Source organism: Leucoraja erinacea, chromosome 16, assembly GCF_028641065.1.
Source record: "Leucoraja erinacea ecotype New England chromosome 16, Leri_hhj_1, whole genome shotgun sequence".
Lineage (NCBI taxonomy): Eukaryota > Metazoa > Chordata > Chondrichthyes > Rajiformes > Rajidae > Leucoraja > Leucoraja erinaceus.
Window position 1 is genome coordinate 6,289,948 of NC_073392.1, and position 25,944 is coordinate 6,315,891.

Here is a 25,944-nt window from a genome sequence, read left to right on the forward strand (position 1 = left end):
AGGGTTGTTGTCACTGGGTGTTGTTCTGGTGCCCACACCACAGGAACAACAGAGTGCAGAAGATATTCGCCACAATGTTCTCAGAATGGAAGGCTGTTGAGGAAATTGGATGGGCCGCGTTTATTCTCTCTGGGATATAGGAGACATATAATTATGAGGGTGTTAGGAAATGTTTTTCCCCACCCACCCACGCCAAGGGAGGGGTCTGGAACTAGGAAGCACGGGTTTGAGGTGAGACTGGAGAAATTAAAAGGAGAACAGTTTTTTCCCAACACAGAAGGCGACGGTTCTCAGGAACAAGCTGTCAGAGGAGGTGATAGAGACGGATACATTTACAATGTTTAAAAGGGCATTTGAACACGTTTGTGGATAGGAAATGCTTGGAGGGACACGAGCCTAATGTAGGGAAAAACAGGATTGACATCATGATCAGTGTGGATAAAATGAGCAAAAGGGCCCATTTCTGTTCTGTATTCTATTTTACGATTCTATGAAAATGATAGAACACAGCAGATGGTGGAGCGACTGGAGCCTTTCTGAAGGAATGGTTTCTAAATCAGTGCATATTCACACATTTGTTAACAGACCAGTAACTGGTAGGTTGGCCAGCCAGAAAAGAAAATCCTATTACTGTATCCAAATGATCGCAGAGTTTTTGATTCACCCCCCATGCCATATTTTATTAAAAAAACATTTGATGTCGGTACCTCATTTGGATTTTACTCTTGTTCTCACATACCCTTTTTAGTTGGATACAGTTTTCCGCACTTACCCTCTCTCTGTATGCCGTTTATCATCTTACCACACACACACACACTGCAAGTTTAGGCACCTCCCACCAACATTAACACATCAAGTGTTTTTTAGTCGAGACATAGGGAACTTCAGATGCTGGAATCTTGAGCAAAACACAAAGTTCTGGAGCAAATCAGCAGCATCTGTGGTGGGAAAGGATAAGCAACAATTTGGGTCGGGAGCTTTCTTCAGACTCAGACCCAAAGCAACAAGCTTGTTCTCAGCAAGACCAAGGAATTGATTGTTGACTTCAGGAAGGGAAATCAGAGGATCTATGCAGCCATCTTTATCGACGGGGATGACAGTGGGAAGAGTCAACAGCCTAAAGTTCCTGGGCTTGCGTTAAGCTGAAGATCTGTCCTAGCACATTGATGCAAGCAGGGAGAAAGCACATGGCTCCTACTTCCTCGGATGTTTGAGATTCAGCATATTGAATACTCTCGAATTGTTACTAGAGTACGGTAAAAAGTATAACGACTAGTTGCAACACGGCCTGGCTCAGTGACTTGAATGCCCAAGAATGATGGAGGCTGCAGAAAGTGGTGATTACTACCCACCATATCACGGGTACTGATCTCCTCACCATCGAATGACTCTGCAGGAAGCGCTGTCTCAAAAAAGCAGCCAATCTCATCATAGACCCCCCACAACCTGGCCATGCTCTCATCTAGCTGCTACAGTCAGGAAGAAGGTACCGGGGCCTCAGTACCGTGAACTTCAGGTTCAATAACAGCTTATTCCCATCAACTATCAGGCTCGATTCACTCTGCACCATCCTATCCACAGCAACAATGTATTATGGACGTGCGTTTTGGAAAGCACTACATGCTTCAGTTTGTACTTCACTGGCCTGGTTACACACTATTACTGACAATTAATGGTATTATTGATTATTGGATAGTTCATTGTTGCGTACGTTGCATATCTATGTAATCTTGCAGCAAGAATTTCATTGATCCAGTGGCAGTGGAGGACTGGACAGTGGTCTTTCCCACAGAGCCTTTGCAGTGGCTGTACCAAACCTCTGCGCATGCCTTGGGATATATCAGTCGCCAGCATTTTATTACTGGTTACTCTTTACGCTTGCAGACCAAACTGCATCTTTCACTGAATTGACGATTCATTGCCAATACTTCTTGGATGGTTCTCTCATTGTCAATAATGCTCAGAATCCTCTGTAATGCAGCTGTTCAACAACAATAAGGATGCCTCCACCAATACCATATAGATAGGTTAATGTACTTGATTGCTTGCTATATCTGCTACAAATGTTGGTCTAAGAGGACACTTCACCCGTTATCCTCAGCTAGGTAAGGGCCTAAACTTGTTTGGCAGCAAGCTGTTTTTGGACGGCAGTTGTCCATGCTTCCAATTTACCATTTAGAAGTTTAGTTGAAGCTGGAGTAGCTGTCAGATGTTTAGGAAGGAACTGCAAATGCTGGTTTAAACCGAAGATAGACACAAAAAGCTGGAGCAACTCAGTGGGTCAAACAGCACATCTAGAGAAAATTAATAGATGACATTTTGGTTCGAGACCCTCCTTCAGTCTGTCTAGCTGTCAGATGTTATTGGCTAGTTAATGTCTATGCAGCAAAGAAAGTAAAGGCTTCAGCTATCACATGCTGTATGATGGTTGGGTCACGTGTAAAGAGTGTTGCAAGCACTCTGGAAAGGATGAACTCCAAGCAGTACAAAAAGCATCAGTGCAAGATGCCCCTAAGTTTCATAATGAAGGCAGAATCCCAATGAAACCCTGGTCAATCTGCTCAATGTCCTCACTGGTATCTTATGGAGCATGCACAACGTTAGTCTCTCATGAGCGAGCACCGGTCTTGAATGCAGGTAAGACACTTGGGATGGAATACTTTATTGTCACATGTGGCAAGGCACAGTGAAATCATTTGCCAACTGCCAAGCCTGGTTAGAAACAAACCCTACTTGTATAGCGGCACGTTGGCTGAGTATGCTATCAAGTGATGGTGTGGGTTCACTGGCCACATGTTCCACAACTGCCACTTCCCTAACAGCCAGCACCGTCTGCTCCATGGGGATTGATAAGTGCAAGCCCCTTTTTACCCCTCTGAATAGCTTGTGCTGATAATCCAAAAAGGAAGGCAGTGAATGTGCCAGTGTACATCATGCAACCTACATGGGTGAGAAAGCGACTGTGTTTGAGGGGCTAGCAGTGTAGAAAAGGGTGCAAGATGTGGTCGCCATACACGCTGCAGTGCAAAATGTCAATGAATGGTAAAGCAATGAAATGAGATGCAATTCTTCTTCAATGTCATTGTTTGGCTAAGTAAACTCAGTAGTGACAGCAGTTAGTGATGTACTTGATGGGAGGTATTGAACATCATCTAGTACTTATCCAGGTCCACAAGGCACGGGTCTTGGCATTGAATACACAGATCGCTTTCTTCATTTTACTACCTTATAAGAGCTGCAAGTTTCTAAAAGTTAATTGAGGTTTACACAAAACGAGTCCTTGCTAATATTCTAAGCCAATCACTGCAACAATTATGAACATATGATGAAGTTACAGTCCTGGCAGCATGGTACACAATGGATAGTGTAATCACACATCCAGATCCCTGTGCCCAACTTCAAAATTACCCCCCAGGGAAATTGTGCTGGGTTGCTGCCCAAATATCATTTGCAGCGGTCCATTTGCCTTTTACTTACGTGATCTTATGTCATATTTAGCTTGAAATATTTTATCTCTTTTTTAACTGAAATACTATTATCTTGTTTACAACATCATAACCCTTTGACTTCACATTATAGTCACTTCCCTTTATGACAAGTTTATTTAACAATGTTCATAATTCAGTCCTATGGCATTGAAGCTTTTGTATAATATGGTCATTAGTTTAAAAAGTCAACATATTACATGATGTGCTGGAATTAGATTTCACAAAAAAATATATATTTTGAATATTATCATGATACATGCTGGATGACAGAGTAACAAGGAAACAACCAAGCTCGTGATATTTTAAATTTAAAAAGAAAGAAGCGGACCCACAAGATTGGTTGAAAAAAAAAGATAATTGCGACTTTCAAATGTTACCTCCTGCCATAAAATAAATACATTTAGTACACGTGCCTTCAAACAAAACCAAGTACATGAACAAATTTGTTAACATGTTACTTCCAGCAGACAAGACCAAAATGAACATGCAAAATTGAAATTGTGTGAAATGTTGAGGGGACCATTCTGGGTTCTGGAAAAAAGACAAAATGTTCTTGCAGTAACTCAGCGGGTCAGGTGGCACCTCTGGAGAACATGGATAGGTGACAGTTTGGGTCGGGACTCTTCTTCTGGTCGATTGTGGTGGTGGTGATGCGGAGAAAGTGGGAAGAGAAGAGGAGTAGGGCATCGCCTGGCAAGTAATCAGCTGTTAGAGGTGAGCGGGTTTTTTGATAGGCAGATGGGTGGACAAAGGCCAGACATGAAAAGGCAGGTGGTGTCAGACAAAAGGATTGAGGAGTTGCAAATTATGAAGTTGGAGGAGGGAATGTAGGTGGGAGGGGAGAAATAGATGCGAGTCCAGGTGGGGCGAGGGGGGAGGGAGAAAGAGAGAAGGGAAAACAAGGATGTGGGGAGGGGGGGAAGGGTTGTTACCTAAAATTGGAGAATTCAATGTTCACACCATTGGGTTGTAAACTACACAGGCAAAATATGAGATGCTGCTTCTCCAGTCTGAGTGTGGCCTCACTCAGGCAATGGAGGAAGCCTGGGACAGAACGGTCGGAGTAGCAATGGAATTGGAGTTAAAATTGTTAGCAACCGGGAGATCCACGAGACCCTGGCTTGCTGATTCTTTGCTTGGTTTTGCTGATGTGCAGGGAGCCACATCTGGGACACCAGGTGCATTAGATGAGGTTAGAGGAGGTGTAGGTGCACCTCTGTCTCACCTGGAAGAATTGCTAGGATCCCTGGATGGAGATGAGGAAGGAGGTGTAGGGAGTTACAGGAGTTACATCTCTGCGGGGGAAATTACCTGGGGAAGGGGTGCTTTGAGTGGGCAGAAATGGACGGGAGAGGGAAGACGTGGCTGGCGGTGGGATTGCTTCAGACGTGACTGGTGGTGGGATCACGGTGGGAGGTGACAGAAATGTTAGAGAATGATGTGTTGGATGCAGAGACTGATGGGGTGAAAAGTGAGGACCAGGGGAACACTATCCACATTCTGTCTGGGTGTAGGGGATCGCGATTTGGAGGTGTCAGAAATGTCACATTCTGGTTCATTTACTGAATTGAAAATAAATGCCAATTATCATTCTCTAAAATATGTCACTGACCAATACAAAAGAAGCTAAGGTAGACAAAAATGCTGGAGAAACTCAGCGGGTGAGGCAGCATCTATGGAGCAAAGGAATAGGTGACGTTTTGGGTCGAGACGTTTCTTCAGACTTCTTCTGAAGAAGGGTCTTGACCCAAAATGTCACCTGTTCCTTCGCTCCATAGATGCTGCATCACCCACTGAGTTTCTCCAGCACTTCTGTCTACCTTCGATTTTTCCAGCATCTGTAGTTCTTTCTTATACAAAAGAAGCTGGTGTTTGAAAATATCATGATTTGATAGTTTCCCCGATCATTCTTTAAGAAGTGCAGTTTATTTCAAATCTGCAGTTTTTTTTAATTTAACACCACAATAATACATACAATAGTTAAATTCCTGCATTTTTAAACATGTCCAATTTTTTTCATACAATTATATTAATTTGGTTGCATTATTACTGAATTTTCACAATGATTACAATTTGCGATTTGTCTACACAAAGCAGATGTGTCTTAAATTAATTGCCTGGAATATTAAAAATAACTAGAAAAACAAAGATGCTGTTTTTCTTGCATATAAATGTAGGCTAAGTGTTCCCAGCACAGAAAGTACCTGTCAAGAAGCAGTAAAAAATGATAATGGGAAACAAATTATAAATCGTCTTGGAGACACTGCTGGTTTGCATACAGTAAATCACAATGGAATCTGAATTAAATGATATCTGAGAAATGCACTAGAAAATGGGGAGACAATGAAATAATTTAAAATAGCATCCTAACACCTGAAGGAGTGCTAAAAACAAAAGAATTATGACAATGCTGTGCACAAGATACAAGTGTAACATATGTAGTTATAAGTGTTTATTGTATTGCCCCAGTGGCAATGACCAAAAGATGCTATAAGCTTTAGATTTAAATTGGAAATCTAGCGTTACAGTATTACATTACCTATGGATAAAATAAAATGGTTTAGATTGAAAACCTTTAGGACTTATTAGGAAATTTATTGGGAAAGAATTGTGAAATTAAGCGAATAGAACAAAAATCTCAAGGATAAATTGTCCAGAACTTTCAAATGTTATGAGGCTCATATGATAGGAAGATGTTTAAATATGAGACTTTGGATTGTAAAGCCAAAGGTTACACTCAATGCGTAGGAAGGAATTGCAAATGCTGGTTTAAACCAAAAATAGACGTAAAAAGCTGGAGTAACTCAGCGGGGACAGGCAGCATCTTTGGAAAAACGGAGTAGGTGACCTTTCAGGTCAAGACTAAAGAACTTAAGTTGAAATTGAAAAGATTGAACTGTGACATACACATAATATTTTTTTTAAATACTTTGTAAACATTCATAACAGATTCCATCAAAAGCAGTGCAAAGTGAATTCCTTAACACTTTAAAAGGGAGTTAAATGTTTGGAATAGATTCAAAAGGGTGTGATACACTGATTGAAACTGTCATATAATCACATATAATCCATGGTAGATAAACAGAGTATTAAGCTCGACAAGTACATATCAATGTTTATACTCAAGAGAATCTTGTGCCTTGATAATTATCTGTCCTTTTCTCTCAATATTTCTCATATTTTATCATTATTCCACTAAAACACGATATTTATTTGCTTTGAATATCTTGTGACAGGATATTCTGCATTCAAATGACTATCTATACAAAAAATCCATCATTTATTATTGGTTATCTTAAAATTATGCCCCATTCTGGACTTAGCTATGTAGAAAAATTTCCACATCTTAACTTTTAAACCACTTGTTTTGAAGAAAAAGAGCTTCAGTTTTCTCATCATTTCCAGACAGCTTAGTCATTTCAATTCTGAGATTCTTTAAAATCCTTATTACACTTCTGTCCCAATGATTCAGTATCCTTTTGGTAGCAGATCTATATTCTCTGACATTTAGAATGAAGGATGACAGACAAAATCCTATGAAGCTGTTTCGTCTAGTTGAAAAATCTCGAACTAGGATTCATAGTCTTGGGATGTCCATTTTACACTGAAATTAAGATAAATCTCTTCACTTAGAAGGTAGTTGATCTTTGGAATTCTCTAAATCAGAGTACTTTGGATACTCAAAATTGGGTAACAACAAGCCAGGGATCAATAACTTCCTGGCCACGAAGTATTGGATAAGATCAGAAAATGGAGATGAAGTCAAATGTGTGTTGCAATCTTTTGCACAACTTGTGGCCAGTACAATGTAGTGTGTTTTGCATGTTTGAATGGGAATGAATTTCAATATTGTAATATAGTGCCTGGAATGTGAATGGATAATGGACAATTCGATTGAAGATTTCATGATGATGAAGATAAATGGACAATTTCCTTCTAACCTTTTCCCGCTGATTGAGATATCTTGAAATGGGAAACCATCCAAAAATTAGACCTTAGTCTTTCAGTAGTCAAGTTGGAAAAAGTAGTAATGATGTCGAACAATCTTCTGGAAATGTCAACTGATGTCAGTCAAATTCTGAAATTTAAATCCAAGATTCATGTACTTTTATTAACTCAAGTGATTAAGTAACACATGGCAAAGACAGATATATGGTTAGATCATTAATCAGTGATAATCTCACCCAGTGGCAGAACATATTTAAATGAGAAGATTATGTACTGCCCTTCCGAATAAAAACTGGCATTTTTGCTGACCTTTCGTTGAAGTTTGGATGACATCAGGAAAAGACCTATATCCTTTAGAGAACCTCCAAGATTTGCATTACAATTATTGCAAAGGATGGCATCATGAAGTCACAGGTAGTGCAGCTGTCTTCCAGCTCGTGACCAACCTTCAGTCCACATATGTTCTCTGTGCAATTCTGCACCTTCTCCTTGTGACTGAGTGGGTTTTCCCAATTGCTCCAGTTTCTTCTTATATCCCAAAGGCGTGTTGACTGCTAGTTCCATTGCCTATTGTAAATTACCCCTTAGTTTTTATAGTTTAGCTCAGAGATACAGCACGGAAACAGGCCCTTCGTCCCACCAAGTCCGTGCCGACCAGCAATCCCCGCACACTAACACTATCTTACACACATTAGGGACAAATTACAATTATTCCGACCCAATTAACCTACCATAATGTACTTCTTTGGAGTGATCAAAGCTTGTGTGAGATAGAAAGTTATAGTAAATGAGACTCATGGGATTGCACGAGATCTAACACAGAGTTCATGGACCAAATGGCCTCCTTTTCGTCAATATAACACATGTCCAACAGGGAATATTAAAACACAGAGCATAATTTCTGCAGAGCTTCTCTAGTTATCGGCTTTGGCCTCAGCAGATCATGAGAAACCAAATTATAAATGTTTTGACGAGCCTTTTACAGTGTTTCTCTGGCATTCTTGCTGACCTTTTGTTGAAGTTATGGAAGGCATCATGGAGAAAGTCTGTAAAAACCACTAATCTCTGTTGTTTCAGTGATATCTCTGGTATGAAAAAAAATAGAACTAAATCTGTTTTGAGTTAATCAAGTATGGAGTACTCCAACACTGCCTATGAATGAGCAAGCTCCTTAACAGAAGATGGGCTTTGAAGGAGGATTCTTATCATGTAGTTCCAGATAATTACTACCCATTGCTGATTTGTTTTCTTAATAGACATTGAAAGGTTGTAAGCTTTGCAGGCTGAGCTATGCCCTTGATGACATTTGAAAGATGTTTAAACAGGTTTGTGGAAGGAAAGATTTGGAGGGATGTTGTATGTATTTGGCTAAGGATGCACACACAGTAATACCTCGATTAGCGCTCTAGATACGTTCCGAAAAAAATGTAATGCTAAATGAAGCAGACAAGAGGAAATTAATGCACATGTGATGTGTTTTGATTGGTTACGTGAACGTAAACAAAGGTTGGCAGTCATGATGGGTTGTTCGAACTTGCAAATTTTCACCACTTTTATGGGTTTTGTTATATATTTGGAAAAAAATAAAGCTTCAAAATGAAAATGCTATACGAAAAAAGTGCTATGCAGTGTCGCACTAAATGAGGTATTACTCTATATTTCCTGGTATATATCTCCAGCACTTCATCGCACACTTCCTGGATCTCCTTCAACTGACCTTTATAAAAAGAGCTTTCATTGTATTATTAAACTATTATGTTTTCTACCTTTATTCTGTAGGAAAGAGATAGGAGACAAGTCATGTTTTACACCCATATAAAAACAAGATGACTTGATTCAAATGTGCCGATGAGGCACACACTGAGCAAGGACACAGAGGAAGAGTACAGAACCAGTCATGATCTGCAAATTAATGCAAGCCCCGACATTCAGACCAAAGAGCACACGCAACACAGAGCAAGGAAAGGAGAGAGATAGAGAAAATCAGTGCCCTTTGGAAAGTTCAGACCTGTTAGTTGCCCTTACTTACAATGGTCAGGAGGATGAAGAGCCAAGTATGGTGATGAAGATGAGGAGGTTGAGCGTAATGCACAGGAGTAATAGGAATGATGGTGAACGATGCAGTGAATTATAAAAAGAGGCAGGCAGAAGAGAATAGGAGAGGATGGTGGGTGGAACCGGCAATGAATGCTGGCAGGGGAGAGGGTCTGGGGTGGGTGAGGGAATGGGTGGCATGGTGGAGGTGCGGGGGTGCAGGTGGGTGCACTAGTGGTGGGAATGGCTGTGAGTGGGCGGTACGTGGGGGAGAAGGTGGGCGATGGGTGCATTAGATTGTGTCCTTGAGACTCTTGAAAGGCGCCCATAAATACAATTTATTATTATTATTATTATTATTATTAGGACTGGACATGGCAGTGAGTGGCAGTGGTTGTGGGTGACTGTAGGTGGGGGGTGATTATGATGGGGTGGGTTTGATAGTGGGTAGGTGGTGGGTGTGATCATGGGTGGGGAGGGGTGTCAGTGTCCGTGGGGTGCGGGTGCAGCCGTGATCATGGAGGGGTGGGTGGGTGCGACTGTGGGTGCGTGACCATGGGTGGGGTGGGCGCGGGTCCAGTGCGGGTGCTGACCATGGATGGCAGGGCCCAGGGCAGTGGGTGCTGCTGTGGGTGCCGGGGAAGTAACAGTGGTTCAAGTGAAATGTGGCTGGGCATGTCAATGGGGGGGTGTGACTGAGAGTGTGTCCAGGGCACTGGGTGCTGATGGGGTGTGACCATGGGTGCGCGTATGGATAGTGTGTGTGGTGACAGTGGGTGCTGGTTAGTGGGTGCTGTTGCGGGGTGTGTGTGTGTGGTGACAGCCGGTGCTGCTGTAGGTATGCGGGTGTGAGGGGGATCCAGGATAGCGGATGCAGGTGTGTGTAGTGATAGTGGGTGCTGCTGTGGATGCTGTTGTGGGGAGTGGGGCGGGTCCAGGGCAGGTACAGTGGGTGCTGGTACAGAGTGTGGGTGCTGGTACAGTGGGTGCTGGTACAGTGGGTGGTGACAGTGGGTGCCGGTACAGTGGGTGCTGGTACAGTGGGTGCCGGTACAGTGGGTGCTGGTACAGTGGGTGCTGGTACAGAGTGTGGGTGCTGGTACAATGGGTGCTGGTACAGAGTGTGGGTGCTGGTACAGTGGGTGCCGGTACAATGGGTGCCGGTACAGTGGGTGCCGGTACAATGGGTGCTGGTACAGAGTGTGGGTGCCGGTACAGTGGGTGCTGGTACAGTGGGTGCTGGTACAGTGGGTGCTGGTACAGAGTGTGGGTGCCGGTACAGTGGGTGCCGGTACAATGGGTGCTGGTACAGAGTGTGGGTGCTGGTACAGTGGGTGGTGACAATGGGTGCTGGTACAGAGTGTGGGTGCCGGTACAGTGGGTGGTGACAATGGGTGCTGGTACAGAGTGTGGGGTGCCGGTACAGTGGGTGCCGGTACAGAGTGTGGGTGCTGGTACAGTGGTACAGTGGGTGGTGACAGTGGGTGCTGGTACAGTGGGTGCCGGTACAGTGGGTGCTGGTACAGTGGGTGGTGACAGCGGGTGCTGGTACAGTGGGTGCCGGTACAGCGGGTGCTGGTACAGTGGGTGGTGACAGCGGGTGCTGGTACAGTGGGTGCCGGTACAGTGGGTGCTGGTACAGTGGGTGGTGGTGGTACGTGGTGGGTGCTGGTACAGACGGGGTGGTGACAGTGGGTGCTGGTACAGTGGGGTGCCGGTACAGTGGGTGCTGGTACAGAGTGTGGGTGCTGGTACAGTGGGTGCTGGTACAGTGGGTGCTGGTACAGTGGGTGGTGACAGCGGGTGCTGGTACAGTGGGTGCCGGTACAGTGGGTGCTGGTACAGTGGGTGGTGGTACAGTGGGTGCTGGTACAGTGGGTGCTGGTACAGAGTGTGGGTGCCGGTACAGTGGGTGCCGGTACAGTGGGTGCTGGTACAATGGGTGCTGGTACAGAGTGTGGGTGCCGGTACAGTGGGTGCCGGTACAGTGGGTGGTGACAGTGGGTGCTGGTACAGTGGGTGGTGACAGTGGGGTGCCGGTACAGTGGGTGCTGGTACAATGGGTGCCGGTACAGTGGGTGGGTGCCGGTACAGTGGGTGCTGGTACAGTGGGTGCTGGTACAGTGGGTGCTGGTACAGAGTGTGGGTGCTGGTACAGTGGGTGCCGGTACAGTGGGTGCTGGTACAGTGGGTGCCGGTACAGTGGGTGGTGACAGTGGGTGCTGGTACAGTGGGTGCTGGTACAGTGGGTGCCGGTACAGTGGGTGCTGGTACAGTGGGTGGTGACAGTGGGTGGTGACAGTGGGTGGTGACAGTGGGTGCCGGTACAGTGGGTGCTGGTACAGAGTGTGGGTGCCGGTACAGTGGGTGGTGACAGTGGGTGCTGGTACAGTGGGTGCTGGTACAGTGGGGTGCCGGTACAGTGTGGGTGCCGGTACAGTGGGTGGTGACAGTGGGTGCTGGTACAGTGGGTGCTGGTACAGTGGGTGCTGGTACAGAGTGTGGGTGCCGGTACAGTGGGTGGTGCTGTGGATGCTGTTGTGGGGAGTGGGGCGGGTCCAGGGCAGGTACAGTGGGTGCTGGTACAGTGGGTGCTGGTACAGTGGGTGCTGGTACAGTGGGTGCTGGTACAGAGTGTGGGTGCTGCTGCTGGCGCTGCGGTGCCGGGGGGAGGGGAAGGGGGAGGGGGTGGGGGTAGGGGTAGGGGGAGGGGGAGGGGGGGGGGGGGGAGGGGAAGGGGGAGGGGGAGGGGAAGGGGGAGGGGGGGGGGAGGGGGAGGGGGGGGGGGGGGCGCGTGCTAGTGCCGTTGGTCGCGGGTCCCGGAGAGGTTGATGACCCCGAGCAGCCGCCACCGCTCCATCACCGCCAAACACCCACCTGAATCCGCCGCCGGCCGCCAGTCGCCGTTTCCCCTCTCGGTGTTCTCCCTCACGTTGCCGGGGCTCGGGTGAGGAGACGACGGGCGACGACCCGCGCGCTCCCGATCCCGCTCCCGCCTCCGGCTGACGACGCCGCAGCGGGGGCGCGCCCGCACCACGTGGTCCAGTCCAACCGCGCGCGTCAGTGCGGGGGCGGGGCGACGGCGAGCTGGCACCACGTGTCGGACCCCCACGCGTCACGGATGAGGGCGGGGCGACAGTGCTCCGCCACACGTCACCGACCCCAGCGCGTCCCCCCCCCCCCCCCCCCCCCCGCACCACGTGATCCATCATCGCGTCACTGCAGGGGCGAAAGGCGATCAGGCACCACGTGATCAGCCCCCACGCGTCACGGCTGAGAGCGGGGGGCGGGGCGAAGACGCGACATCACCACGTGATCGTCCCTCTACGTCACTGCGGGGGCAGGGCGGCGGCGTGGCAGCACCACGTGACCGTCCCTTAACGTCACCGCGACGGCGGGCACGCGCACTCCCAGGCAAAGATCATAGAGCGGATAGAACTTTGCATCTTTGCACCCGTGCAGTATCTCCCCTGCTGCTGCATCAACAACCCCCCTGCACCCGCACACACTCTATGCACCGATGCAATTTGTAATCTCGTGTACCTTCTCCCCCATGGTAGTAGTGTCATGAGCCCATTTGCACAGCACCCGATACATAACATGCCATGCAGTGGTGCAATTCCATGCACATGCAGCAGCAATGTTACAAAATTTTGAGATTTAAAAAATCAAGTCTGCAATTTATCCCATTAGATAAAGCATAACAATAAGTTTAATTTGACACCAAATTCACTTTCATATCTCAAGTATTAAAAAGGTTATGACCATTTTCATACTCGGAAATTAGCATCTTGTTCCCTATTGATTTTCGATGGACATTACAAAAAAGCTGTGATCTTGGATAGTCAAACGCCCATTTCTTAAGGAAAGATTAACATTTTTAAATAGCCTAAGTGTCCAAAGATTATTCACAAATAATTCACAATATAACATGATTTTTATATCTAATTTACATTAATTTATAGGCCAAATGGAAGGAATTTAGTGTTCAATTGCTGTAAATAAATGCCCATTTAAATCAGCTTTCTAGTGGGTTCATGTGAACGCGCGCTGGTTTAGAATGTTGACATAGCGCTGGATTAGTGCCCTCAAATGCCGAGAAAAATACTGCGGGATATAAAAAGCCCAAAATGAACTACTCGCTATAGATAACTTGATATACAGGGTTATATATATGCCCCATTTAATGTAAAAATAAGGTACATACCTTTAATTGTTTGCTTTATAAAACCCTGGGGCTGCGAGAGGTTGCGGAATCAGAGAGTAATTTTAAAACTATTATAACTATATTATTGAGGCCTATAAAACTAATAATACCTTTTGTGACCGGGTCTTGCAGCGATTTTTCGTTAATGATTTCCTAGGCTGAACATGTGCGATTAGTGCAGCCTAGTAAAAATCGCGTTTTAAACCCGCCCCCTCCAAACAGCGCCAAAATCGCCGACATGGCTGAGGGCAGATTCCTAATGACGATTCAGGTAGGTTTTGTAACATACCTACATGCAGCATGCGATGACAGCTGCTATGGAGAGGAGACGGTTGCTCACCTCTGCAGAGTGTGGATTTGCAAAGAGAGTCTTGCAACGGTCCCTGTCATGATTTATTCTGAACAGCTCCGTCACAGAGGATTCTGATTTACGGACTGTTCCCAGGGACGCATTCAGCAACTGACATCGAGTGCTGCTGGACGGTCATCAACTCGGTGAAAGACGCTCTTTGGTCTGCCCGAACGTTGTTGACCTCCCAATGGAGTGAGATTTCCGTCGGGGAATGTTGCGGACTGGCCCGCTCCAGGCTGCAGGAGTACGTGCTGAGGGATGCACTGAAACTCGGTGCAGCCAACGCCAAGGCTCGGTGGGGGAGGACCACAGTCTAGGATCCTTCCGCTGCTGGACATGGGGGGGCAGGGTGTCGTGGAGATGCCCCTCAAAATAAGGGAAGGGATATCACGCCAATGGGCCACGTGTTTGGGGTAAAATTAAGGTTGCCAACTGTCCCATATTAGCCAGGACATCCTGTATATTGGGCTAAATTGGTTTGTCCCATACGGGACCGCCCTTGTCCCGTATTTGACTGCTACTACTCGGGTCGAGGGGACTGTGTCCGGCCCCGCCTCACCCGTCCCGACGTAGTGCAGCCCATGGAGTGCAGCAGCAGCGCCTCGCCAGTAGACCCGTCGGTCGGCAGCCTGGCCAGCTGTCTGACCTTCGGACCTTCGCTTACCGCCGACAACACCACCCCTCCTTCTCATGGTCGTCAGATCATCGGTCGATGAGTTGTATGGGGTGCCGGACTTTGCGTGCGGCATTGCGCGGGCCAAAACTCCTCAGCTGGCCCGCCGGCTGGGCTTTGTGTGCAGTCCAGCACCCGGGACCAACTCATCATTCACCCAGCCATGGCCGAGTCGGTCAACGAATTGCCATCAGGAATTGGTCCCTTATTTTGACCTTGTGTCCCTTATTTGGGAGTGAGAACGTTGTCAACCCTAGGAACAATTGTGATTTGGGTAAACAGTATTGAATGTTTGCATATCCTCTGAGAATGTCGGATAGATTTTTTCCACGGTTCCTGTAATGTATATATTGATTTACTTGAATAAAGTTTATGTTGAAATTTAAAATAATCTGGAGACAGACACTCTGCGGCATTGCATTGGATTGCATTGGCCTTCAGGTCTGCATCGGGTGCTATGGAAACTGGCTCATTTCACTGTTACACAGGGAAAAAGATACAGGAGATTGAAAACCTGATCACCTGCACCGGCATTCACTCTTTGCACCAATGCAACCCGCCACTGCATCCAGCGTGCGGTGCCTCTGGAGACGGACACTGCAGCATCGCATTGCATTTGCTTTCAGGTCTGCATTGGGTGCTATGAAAACTCAATTTCACTCCTGCCATAGGAAAGGAGGTAAGGCTCAGGAGTCTGAAAGCTTGATCACCAGGCTCAAGATGGTTTAGAGGCAGTACAGTGACGCATCTGGTGGAGCTGCTGCCTCACAGTGACCCGGGTTCAATCCCGACGTCGGGTACGGTCTGTGCGTAGTTTGCATGGAGGGATGTGGATCATGTGCAGGCAGGTGAGATTACATAGAAAATAGAAGCTGGAGTAGGCACCACTCCACCATTCAATATGATCATGGCTGATCATCCAAAATCAGTACCCTGTTCCTGCTTTATCCCTTGATTCCGTTAGCCCCAAGAGCTAAATCTAACTCTCTCTTGAAAACATCCAGTTAATGGCCTCCACTGCCTTTGGCAGAGAATTCCACTTGGATTATTTGGCATCATGTTCATCAAAGCTGTACTTTTTATGTTCAATGTTCTCAGTCTCCTCTTCAGACTAAAATGGGGATACAAATTCATGTTTTTAGAAAAATCCATGGATAGTAAGATGTGGTGCTGTATGTTTTGAGCTGAATGCTGGGCTGTTGATTGTCAGCATTGATAGGTCTTAAGGCTCGTTGGAACATTTTGAAGAATGGTTACAATTCTGTTGGGGGTGTACTTAAAGATAGACACAAAATGCTGGAGTAAATCAGCAGGACAGGCAGTTTCTCTGGATAGAAGGAATGGGCAGAAGGACATTTTGCGTCGAAACCCTTCCTCACACTGACAGTCAGGGGAGAGGGATAGACAGAGATAAGACAATAGACAATAAACAATAGGTGCAGGAGTAGGCCTTTCGGCCCTTTGAGTCAGCACCGCCAGTCAATGTGATCATGGCTGGTCATCCCCAATCAGTACCCCGTACCTGCCTTCTCCCCATAACCCTTGACTCCGCTATTTTTAAGAGCCCTTTATAGCTCTCTCTTGAAAGCATCCAGAGAACCTGCCTCCACAGCCCTCTGAGGCAAAGAGGCAAAGATAAGGAAGAGTAAGGTATGAAAACGGGACATTAAAGGAGATGCAGGTCAAGGAAAATGTAGAATAGATCATTGTTAGCTAGGAGAAGTGGACAACGAAGCATACAGAGATAAAATTAATCAGGAGGACAGTCAGACTGGACGGAGAACTAGGATGTGGGAGGGATGGAGAGAGAGGGAAACTTGAAGTTAGAGAAGTCAATGTTCATACCGCTGGGGTGTAAGCTGCCCAAGCGAAATATATAAGGTGCTGTTCCTCCTATTTGCGCTGGGCCTCACTCTAACTTAATTCAGACTCCATTGATAAAAACTTCAAACTTCATAATGTATAATAAAATAATTTATTTGTTACAGAGTGAACAATTTTTTGAAAGTTACCAGTGCATATTTTAATACTTGTCATAAATATATTTTAGCTATGAATAACATCTTTAATAATGTAACATTGGTCTACTATATTGTAGTGCACAGTGTAACACTACTAAATAATGACATAAATTCCCTTGCTATAACAATGAGTACAACTGCTAGAATTCATACAAGTGTTCAAATAGTCATTTGGCTGACACACTGAATTAAATGGCGCAGTTGCTTATAACTTAAAAAAGAAAACAAACGTGTCCAAATGCCATATAATCAAGATTTATTGCAAACCGTGAAATTAAAATGTGTCTGTGGGCTGAGATGTCAGATCTATTGCAAAGTTTGCCCTGTATTTTGATGCAATAACTTCAGGCGTTGCATTTGATGTAAAATAAAATTTGATATCTGTAAATGGAGTTTTGTTTTTTTATGGAAGGCATTAATGAAATATATTGCGAACATGATGTTTGGATCATTTCTAATGAATCACATCTAAGTTACAGAGCATTTTTCCCCCCTAATTTTAGGTATGAAGAGTAAAGCTATGCTATTTTAACTGTGAAACTATTCTAATTAGGTGATTAGTATTTTGGTTAAAAATTCAATAACTACTTCTAAATCAAGTATTCACATACAATGTCTATAAATGTAAGTGACCTCTTTCAGATGAATTTTATTTGTCTCAGCGCTCATTGACTTTCAAACTTACTGACACAGTTACAAGTTAATAATAATGGTTCGGTAATTACATTATCAGGCATAGAGTCCTACAGCACGGAAGCAGGCCCTTCGGCCCGACTAGCACATGCCGACCAAGATGGCTGTCTAACCTGGTCCCATTTGCCCGCATTTGGTCCATTTCCCTCTAAACCTTTCCCATCTATGTACCTGTCTGTTGTGACTTTATTAACAAAGCAGTGACCTGTGTTTGATTTACTTCAATTTAACCATATAACCATATAACAATTACAGCACGGAAACAGGCCATCTCGGCCCTACAAGTCCATGCCGAACAATTTTTTTTTTTTCCCCTTAGTCCCACCTGCCTGCACTCATACCATAACCCTCCATTCCCTTCTCATCCATATGCCTATCCAATTTATTTTTAAATGATACCAATGAACCTGCCTCCACCACTTCCACTGGGAGCTCATTCCACACCGCCACCACTCTCTGCGTAAAGAAGTTCCCCCTCATATTACCCTTAAACTTCTGTCCCTTAATTCTGAAGTCATGTCCTCTTGTTTGAATCTTCCCTATTCTCAAAGGGAAAAGCTTGTCCACATCAACTCTGTCTATCCCTCTCATCATTTTAAAGACCTCTATCAGGTCCCCCCTTAACCTTCTGCGCTCCAGAGAATAAAGACCTAACTTATTCAACCTATCTCTGTAACTTAGTTGTTGAATTTATTCTTGGACATGTTCTGCAAAGCAGCTTTGAATAATGTAACAATGTACAGTTTATAGTATCTCTTCTTCATTCAATAGAAATGTTTACACACAGTGGGATGGAACACACTGTAAGCTTAAAAAAAAGTTTACAAAATCAATATATCTGGATCATATTGCCAAGAAATCCTAGATTGATATTTGCATGCACCCAGGAATAGCACCAACGTCTTTTATGCACCAAAGTATTTTATGTCTCTAAAACATCAGTGCAAATGTTAACATTCCCCTTTCTCTCCAGCAATTTACTAAGATGCCTCGGCGATGTTAAAACTATATTTCACCACCTAGATTGTATTGGGTCAAATTCTTCTGCAGCTCTCTTCTTAGCAATTTAATTTGCTGCTTTAATCAATAACTAATATGCTATGAAACTTGTAATACCATATCCTTAATACACGTATATTTTACACAAACCTCAATGGGCGTGTCAATGGGCAAAAGCATACGATAATATTTCGCACGCAATTACCAGTAGCACCAGGTTAACGCATCGTGGAATAAGAATATTCCTACTGTACAGACGATTTCTATTCCCTTTATGTATCAATGATTGTGTGGAATTACTTCTATTTAGCACAGAGCTATGCGTGTACTCATTTTGGTTATTAACATCTAATGAAGCTTACCAGTGCAATAACATACCCATATATTTACAAAACCTTTATCAAAATTACTTATAATATGATAACAAACAGTACATATTCATCTGTTTCCTGATTAAAAGTGCAGAGGTAATTTCAAAGTTAAAAACACTCTTTAAATATAATACATAGCACCACCATTTAAAAAAAAAAACCCATCAGCCTACTTTTGGTTTATCGGATGTGTTATGATAAGTAAATAATTAAAAAAAGACAGTGCCGTGCCAATAAAATATCCTTATCTTACACAACTACATAGTGTGTACTGTATGTACAAACAGTGCTTTTCACTGTTGGAAAGCTCAAAAAATTAAAGTATCCTTTCACAAAACAATCTTGAGAGAAATAAATATAAATGGAGATCATAAATACAATATTATACATCGACCTGTCCAGATTTATCTACAGATACGCAGAGGTATGTATGAGTTGACCTTCATCTCAATCCAGCTCCACTGTTGTAAATAGCCCACAAACCTGGAGCACCTACTGTAAAGACAAAAGTTAACACAATCAACGTCTGATCATTAAAGGAGAAACGACATTCGGGAAACATTTGCTAAATCCTGCTAGTAAAAAATGAAAAAGTCCCGACCCGAAACGTCACCTATTCCTTCTCTCCATAGATGCTGCCCTCACCCGCTGAGTTTCTCCAGCATTCTTTGTCTACCTATGACTTTTCCAGCATCTGCAGTTCTTTCTTAAACAGAATATACATTAAATGGCAGTTAAATGTCATCCCATCTCTCTCGTTCCCCCCCCCCCCCCCCCCCCACCCCCCAACCCCCCCTGTATGTCTTTGGGTTGTGGGAGGAAACCGGAGATCCCAGAGAAAACCCACGTAGGTCACGGGAAGAATGTACAAGCTCCGTACAGACAGCACCCGTAGTCAGGATCGAACCCGGGTCTCCAGCGCTGTGAGGCAGCAACTCTACCGCTGCGCCACCACGCCGCCCTGTGCCTGTATTTTCATTACTTGGTCAGGTGCATGGAAAGGAAAGGTTTAGAGGGATATGGACCAAATGCAGGCAAATGGGACTAGCTTTGATGAGACATCTTGATCGACATGGATGGGTTGGGCTGAGGGGCCTGTTTCTGTGCTGTGTGACTATGTCTCTCTACATGATGAGGAAAACTAATTCAGAAGCAGTAGATTTCTGGGTAGCTATGGAGACGTTTTTTCTATGCCATTTTCCTTATGAGTTGTGAAGGACTCCACTCAGCAAATGTGTGGCACCTCCTTTGCAATCAATGATTTTTTCTTTCCACAGGTAACTGCTTGGATGTGACCTTCTTCAGGTAATCAGCCACCACTCTTCAACTACAAAGGAAATGGGAAGGCGGTTTCTGGACAATCACTGCTATTTCTCCATTGCATTAGAGCAAATTCGACATAGCCATCTGAGCAATCAAAGAGCAAGTCAGAATAACTCTTTAGATGCTTCAGTAAGTGCCTACAATATCTTACAAAGCACTTACTATGGCTTTACTGACTGCAATAATAGACATGATGTGATATAAATGAGAGGCGTGGATCAGGTAGATGCACAGAGTCTCTTGCCCAGAGTTGAGGAATCAAGAACCAGGGGACACAGGTTTAAGGTGAGAGGCGGGGAAGATTTAATATGTGGTGAATCTGTGGAATTCATTGCCACAGAAGGCTGTGGAGGCCATCAATATATATATTTAAGGCAGAGATAGATAGATTCTTGCTTAGTATGGGTGTCTGGTGTTGGGCCGAAGGGCCTGTTTCCACACGGTTTCACTTTATGACTCTAAGGCAGAAGAATGGGGTTAGGAGGGATAGATAGGTCAGCCATGATTGAATTGCGGAATAGACTTGATGGGCCAAATGGCCGAATTCTGCTCCTATCACTTATGAACATGAACCCAAGAGGTAACATTATTACATAAAGGGTGGTGGGTGTACGGAACGAGCTGCTGGAGATACTATTGCAATGTTTAAGAAGCATTTAGATAGGTACATGGACAGGATAGGTTGGAGGGATGTGAGCCAAACGCAGGCAGGCGGGACTAGTGTTGATTGGGCATGTTGGTCGGCATGGGCAAATTGGGCTGAAGAACCTGTTTCCGATGGCTCTGACTCTATATAATCACCTTACAAAGAAGGCAGTGGAGGCCAATTCTCTGGATGCTATCAGGAGAGTTGGATAGAGTTGTTAAAGATAGCAGTCAAGGGATATGTGGAGAAGGCAGGAACGGGGTATAGTGAATGATGGGTCTGGCTCGAGGGGCCGAATGGCCTACTCCTGCACCTATTGTCTAAGTGCAGATGTAGATGTATAGTTGCGTGGGATGTATGGTCTAAGCCTCTAGCAATGAGATAATCAGAAAGAATAAGTGTGATGATGTTTCAGAAAAGATAGCAGCAAGATTTATTCTGTAAGCAATCATTGTCAGGACTTTATCATAACATAATTAATCACCAATGGAGTTTTTTTAAATCACATTTCTCTTCCTGATAAACATGTTAACTAATCTTATCAGGAACACTTTTTCGTGTACTATCTCGTGTAACCAAGATGCTATCATCCCTAGATGATGTATTATTTCTCCTGGGCTTGTGTTCGTTGAAGAACTACATAAAAATGTATAAAGCTTCACGGACTTCAGCAATTGTTACATTTGGCATGGGTGAAACATTGGTCCCATGTTAAAAGAATGTGTAATTAATCAAAAGACAAGTTTTCAACTAAGTCAGGGTGTTTAATATCCTGGCATATGCATGGTGGCGCAGCAGTGGAGTTGCTGCCTTACAGCGTCAGAGACCCAGGTTCGATCCTGACTACGGGTGCCGTCTGTACAGAGTTTGTACATTCTCCCCGTGACCTGCGTAGGTTTTCTCCAGGATTTTAGAGATACAGCGCGGAGGCAGGCCCTTCGGCCCACCGGGTCTGCACCGACCAGCGATCCCCTACGCACATCCAGGGATAATTTACATTAACCTACAAACCCGTACGTCTTTGGAGCGTGGGAGGAGATCAGAGCATCCGGAGAAATTCCACGCAGGTCAACCGGGTGGATTTTCACTGGGTTCCTCTCACGTTGAGAAGATTGAGGGGGGATCTAGAAGATTGAGGGGGGATCTTATAGAAACTTACAAAATTCTTAAGGGGTTGGACAGGCTAGATGCAGGAAGATTGTTCCCGATGTCGGGGAAGTCCAGAACAAGGGGTCACAGTTGAAGGATAAGGGGGAAATCTTTTAGGACCGAGATGAAAAAAACATTTTTCACACAGAGAGTGGTGAATCTCTGGAAGTTGAGGCCAGTTCATTGGCTATATTTAATAGGGAGTTAGATGTGGCCCTTATGGCTAAAGGGATCAGGGGGTATGGAGAGAAGGCAGGTACAGGATACTGAGTTGGATGATCAGCCATGATCATGTTGAATGGCGGTGCAGGCTCGAAGGGCCGAATGGCCTACTCCTGCACCTATTTTCTATGTTTCTATTCCATAGCGTGCAAGGTAGATAAAAATGCTGAAGAAACTCAGCGGGTGAGGCAACATCTATGGAGCGAAGGAATAGGTGACGTTTCGGGTCAAGACCCTTCTTCAGACTGACGTGCAGGTTTGTAGGGTAATTGACTTCTTGTAAATTCCCCCAAGCAAATGTAATCTAGTGTACGAGTGACCACTGGTCTGCGCGCATACATTGGGCCACGGGGCCTGTTTTCACGTTGTATTTCGAAACTAAACTGAAGGCCAACATTCAATTAATCTTCTCATCCGATGCTGCACCCACAAGCTAGCTCTCTGCGTTTCATGTCGAAGGACTCCTAAAATCTTAAAGGATTGGACAGGCTAGATGCAGGGAAAATGTTCCCCAATGTTGGGGGAAGTCCAGAACCAGGGGTCCCAGTTTAAGAATAAGGGGTAGGCCATTTAGGACTGAGGTGAGGAAAACCTTTCACCCAGAGAGTTGTGAATCTGTGGAATTCTCTGCCACAGAAGGCAGTGGAGGCCAATTCACTGGATGTTTTCAAGAGAGAGATTTAGCTCTTGGGACTAACGGAATCAAGGGATAGAAACATAGAAACATAGAAATTAGGTGCAGGAGTAGGCCATTCGGCCCTTCGAGCCTGCACCGCCATTCAATATGATCATGGCTGATCATCCAACTCAGTATCCCGTACCTGCCTTCTCTCCATACCCCCTGATCCCCTTAGCCACAAGGGCCACATCTAACTCCCTCTTAAATATAGCTAATGAACTGGCCTCAACTACCCTCTGTGGCAGAGAGTTCCAGAGATTCACCACTCTCTGTGTGAAAAATGGGATATGGGGAGAAGGCAGGAACGGGGTACTGATTGTGGATGAATAGCCATGATCATATTGAATGCAGTAGACCGGGATGTAATGTAGAAACATGGAAAATAGGTGCAGGAGTAGGCCATTCAGCCCTTCGAGCCAGCTGTGCTGGCTCGAAGGGCTGAATGGCCTACTCCTGCATCTATTTTCCATGTTTCTACGTTACATCCCGATCTACCGCAGTCTTTCACCGTCTAAATCATTTTGTGTTTTAATCATTCTTTCTTCCAAAGTGAGCAGCTTCCCATTTCCGACATTGCGCGCCATTTGCCAACTTTTTGCCCACTCACATAACCAATCAATCCATCTCTCTGTAAACTGTTTGCATTCTTCCCACAGCTTGCCTTCCCACCTACCTCTGCTTCATCTGCATATTTGGCTGCCGTGCATTCACTTCCTTCCTCCCAAGCATTGATTTACAATTCAAACAACTGTGGTTCCAGCCTAGGCACCCCACTGATCGCAGGTTCCCATCTGAAAACGACCGCCTTATCGCTGCTTGATGCTTCCTGTTTACTTTCCAATCTTCTATCCAAGCCAATGTAACACCTTTACACCGCTAGCTCTTAAAGTAACGGTGTCATAGAGTGATACAGCATGGAAACAGGCTCTTTGGCCCAACTTGCCCAATGTGTCCCAGTAATACAGGTCCCACCTGCCCACGTTTGGTCCATATGAGGCAGCTTCTCTGGAGAAAAAGGATGGGTGATGTTTCGGTTACTGCAACTTGCTTCAGTGCTGTTCTTAAGTTATCGGTGCAGAATTAGGCCATTCGACCCATCAAGACTACTCCGTCATTCCATCATGGCTGATCTATCTCTGCCTCATGACCTCATTCTCCCGTCTTAGAGTGGCACAGTGTGGAAACAGGCCCTTCGGCCCAACTTGCCCACACCGGCCAATATGCTCCATCTACACTAGTCCCACCTGCCTGCATTTGGTTCATATCCTTCCACACCTGTCGTATCCATGTACCTGTTTAACTGTTTCTTCAATGTTAGGATAGTCCCAGCCTCAACTACCTCCTCTGGCAGCTTGTTCCATAAACCCACCAACCTTCGTGTGAAAAAGTTACCCCTCAGATTCCTATTAAATCTTTTCCCCTTCACCATAAACCTATGTCCTCTGGTCCTCGATTCACCTACTCTGGGCAAGAGGCTCTGTGCATCTACTCAATCTATTCCTCCCTTGATTAAATAAGCTATCTCTTATTTTGCAAAGTATCTTTGATGGGGCACCTTGTCAAAAGTCTTCTGAAAGTCCAAATGTACTACACCTACTGGTGTGACTCAATTGTCCACTTGGAGACACTGATGGATGTGCAGATCAGGTCACTGATTGCTCTCATCATAAGGTCATCAATCTCCTCGGCAGTATGTTCACTCCCGACCCATATCAGCCAGCCTAGAATGCTTCTTCAATTGGCCATGGACTACAGGCTGAAGTGGCCCATCTATTGCTTCTCGTGGGCCATCAATTGGGGCAACATTGGGGCAGGTGCTGTCTGTGCGGAGTTTGTACGTTCTCCCTGAAAACTACCCAGACTGGTAATGTTTTGGGCACAGTGGCTCAGCAAGGCGGGGCACAGTGGCGCAGCAGGTAGAGCCGTTGCCTCACGGCATCAGAGATCCGAATTCGACCTCAACCTCAGGTGCTGGCTGCGTGTGTGGAGTTTGCGCGCTCTCCCTGTGATCCCATGGGTTTCCTCCGGGTGCTCTGGTTTACTGCATCCCAAAAGATGTGTGGGTTTATAGATGAATTAGCCTCTGTAAATTGCCCCCTAGTGTATAGGGTGATTTCACGAAAGGTCACTGGAGCGTAGATCCGCACCCACGTGACCGAAAATCTGAAGTGGAGGACATGCTATACATCCGGTACATGTTAGTGAATGGGAAAACACGCACTTTCACACCCGTTAAAAACATCGAAAACGGCCAGTTTTTGAGCTGCAATTTACTGTGCCAGTCGGGGTGACCGTGAGGCACAGCTACCTAAATTTACAGTCCAAAAAAAAGATAGAAACTTAGGTAAATTCAAGAGGGAGCTGAAGGTGCAAATCCAGCGGACATTTTGCCGTGGAGATTTAAAGATCCAAAATATCGGGAATTATCGCGTTTGCTCGCTGCATTTCATCAAAAGTAAGGCATTATTGACTTTTTTTATCTTTATTCATTTGTTATATGAAAAGTTTTAAAAGTGAAAAATCCCTCAGTAAAATTGCAAAATCGCCCATGGTTCTCAGGTGGGTTTTAACATGCAAAATGAAAACGCTTCTGAAGCTACATTTACAAACATTCAAAACGCATTGATAGTTTACGATTATTTAAATGGTAAATGTAGCTTCAGAAGCGTTTTCATTTTGCATGTTAAAACCCAATGTTCGGCGTGGACTCTGTGGGACGAAGAGATTGTTTCGTGCTGTACCTCTAAACTATCACCTGTACAGACCTACTGTGAAAATATTAGTTCTGCAATTCTAAAATTTCTCACTGCTCATCTGAGACAGAATGCATGGTAGATTGGAATGAGTATCGAACATAATTGTATAAAGAGGGAATACCTGAGCTAGAGCAATTGTACGTGTAGTCCTGTCCCGGAATGTGGTATGCACTTGCCACAATAACCTCCACACTTCCCAGTCACCTTGGCACCATTCTGCGGAAGAAATAAGATTTACATGACTCTTCATCATTGTTCAAGAGTTCATCATTCACGATACAAGATGACAACTTAGTTTTACAATTAATGCTGCGTTGTCAGTGGCATCCATATCCCACAAGGATATAAAAAAGAGGCACAAGGGTCTTATAATGGAAATCTAT

At 44.9% G+C, this 25,944-nt stretch overlaps 2 protein-coding genes across 7 annotated transcripts in view; both read right to left on the reverse strand.

The window, feature by feature from the left end:
* prickle2b (prickle homolog 2b) overlaps positions 1-12,552 on the reverse strand; it is a 165,556-nt gene extending 153,004 nt beyond the window's left edge. Inside the window, exons 1-3 of one of the 6 annotated variants that reach the window (XM_055647612.1) lie at positions 12,348-12,552; positions 8,446-8,521; positions 7,430-7,566 (exon numbers count right to left, since the gene is read on the reverse strand). The gene's annotated coding sequence lies outside the window, so the exon portion shown is untranslated. Of the gene's footprint in view, positions 1-7,429; positions 9,801-12,347 lie in introns of those variants that run through there. The other 5 variants (XM_055647608.1, XM_055647609.1, XM_055647607.1 and 2 more) reach the window with 5 other exon arrangements.
* Positions 12,553-16,663: 4,111 nt separating this feature from the next.
* The window catches only part of LOC129704497 (A disintegrin and metalloproteinase with thrombospondin motifs 9-like), a 180,426-nt gene continuing 171,145 nt past the window's right edge, over positions 16,664-25,944 (reverse strand). Inside the window, exons 39-40 of the mRNA XM_055647616.1 lie at positions 25,683-25,777; positions 16,664-19,281 (exon numbers count right to left, since the gene is read on the reverse strand). Of these exons, the coding sequence (XP_055503591.1) occupies positions 25,688-25,777 (90 nt within the window). The 3' untranslated portion in view covers positions 16,664-19,281; positions 25,683-25,687. The remainder of the gene's footprint in view (positions 19,282-25,682; positions 25,778-25,944) is intronic.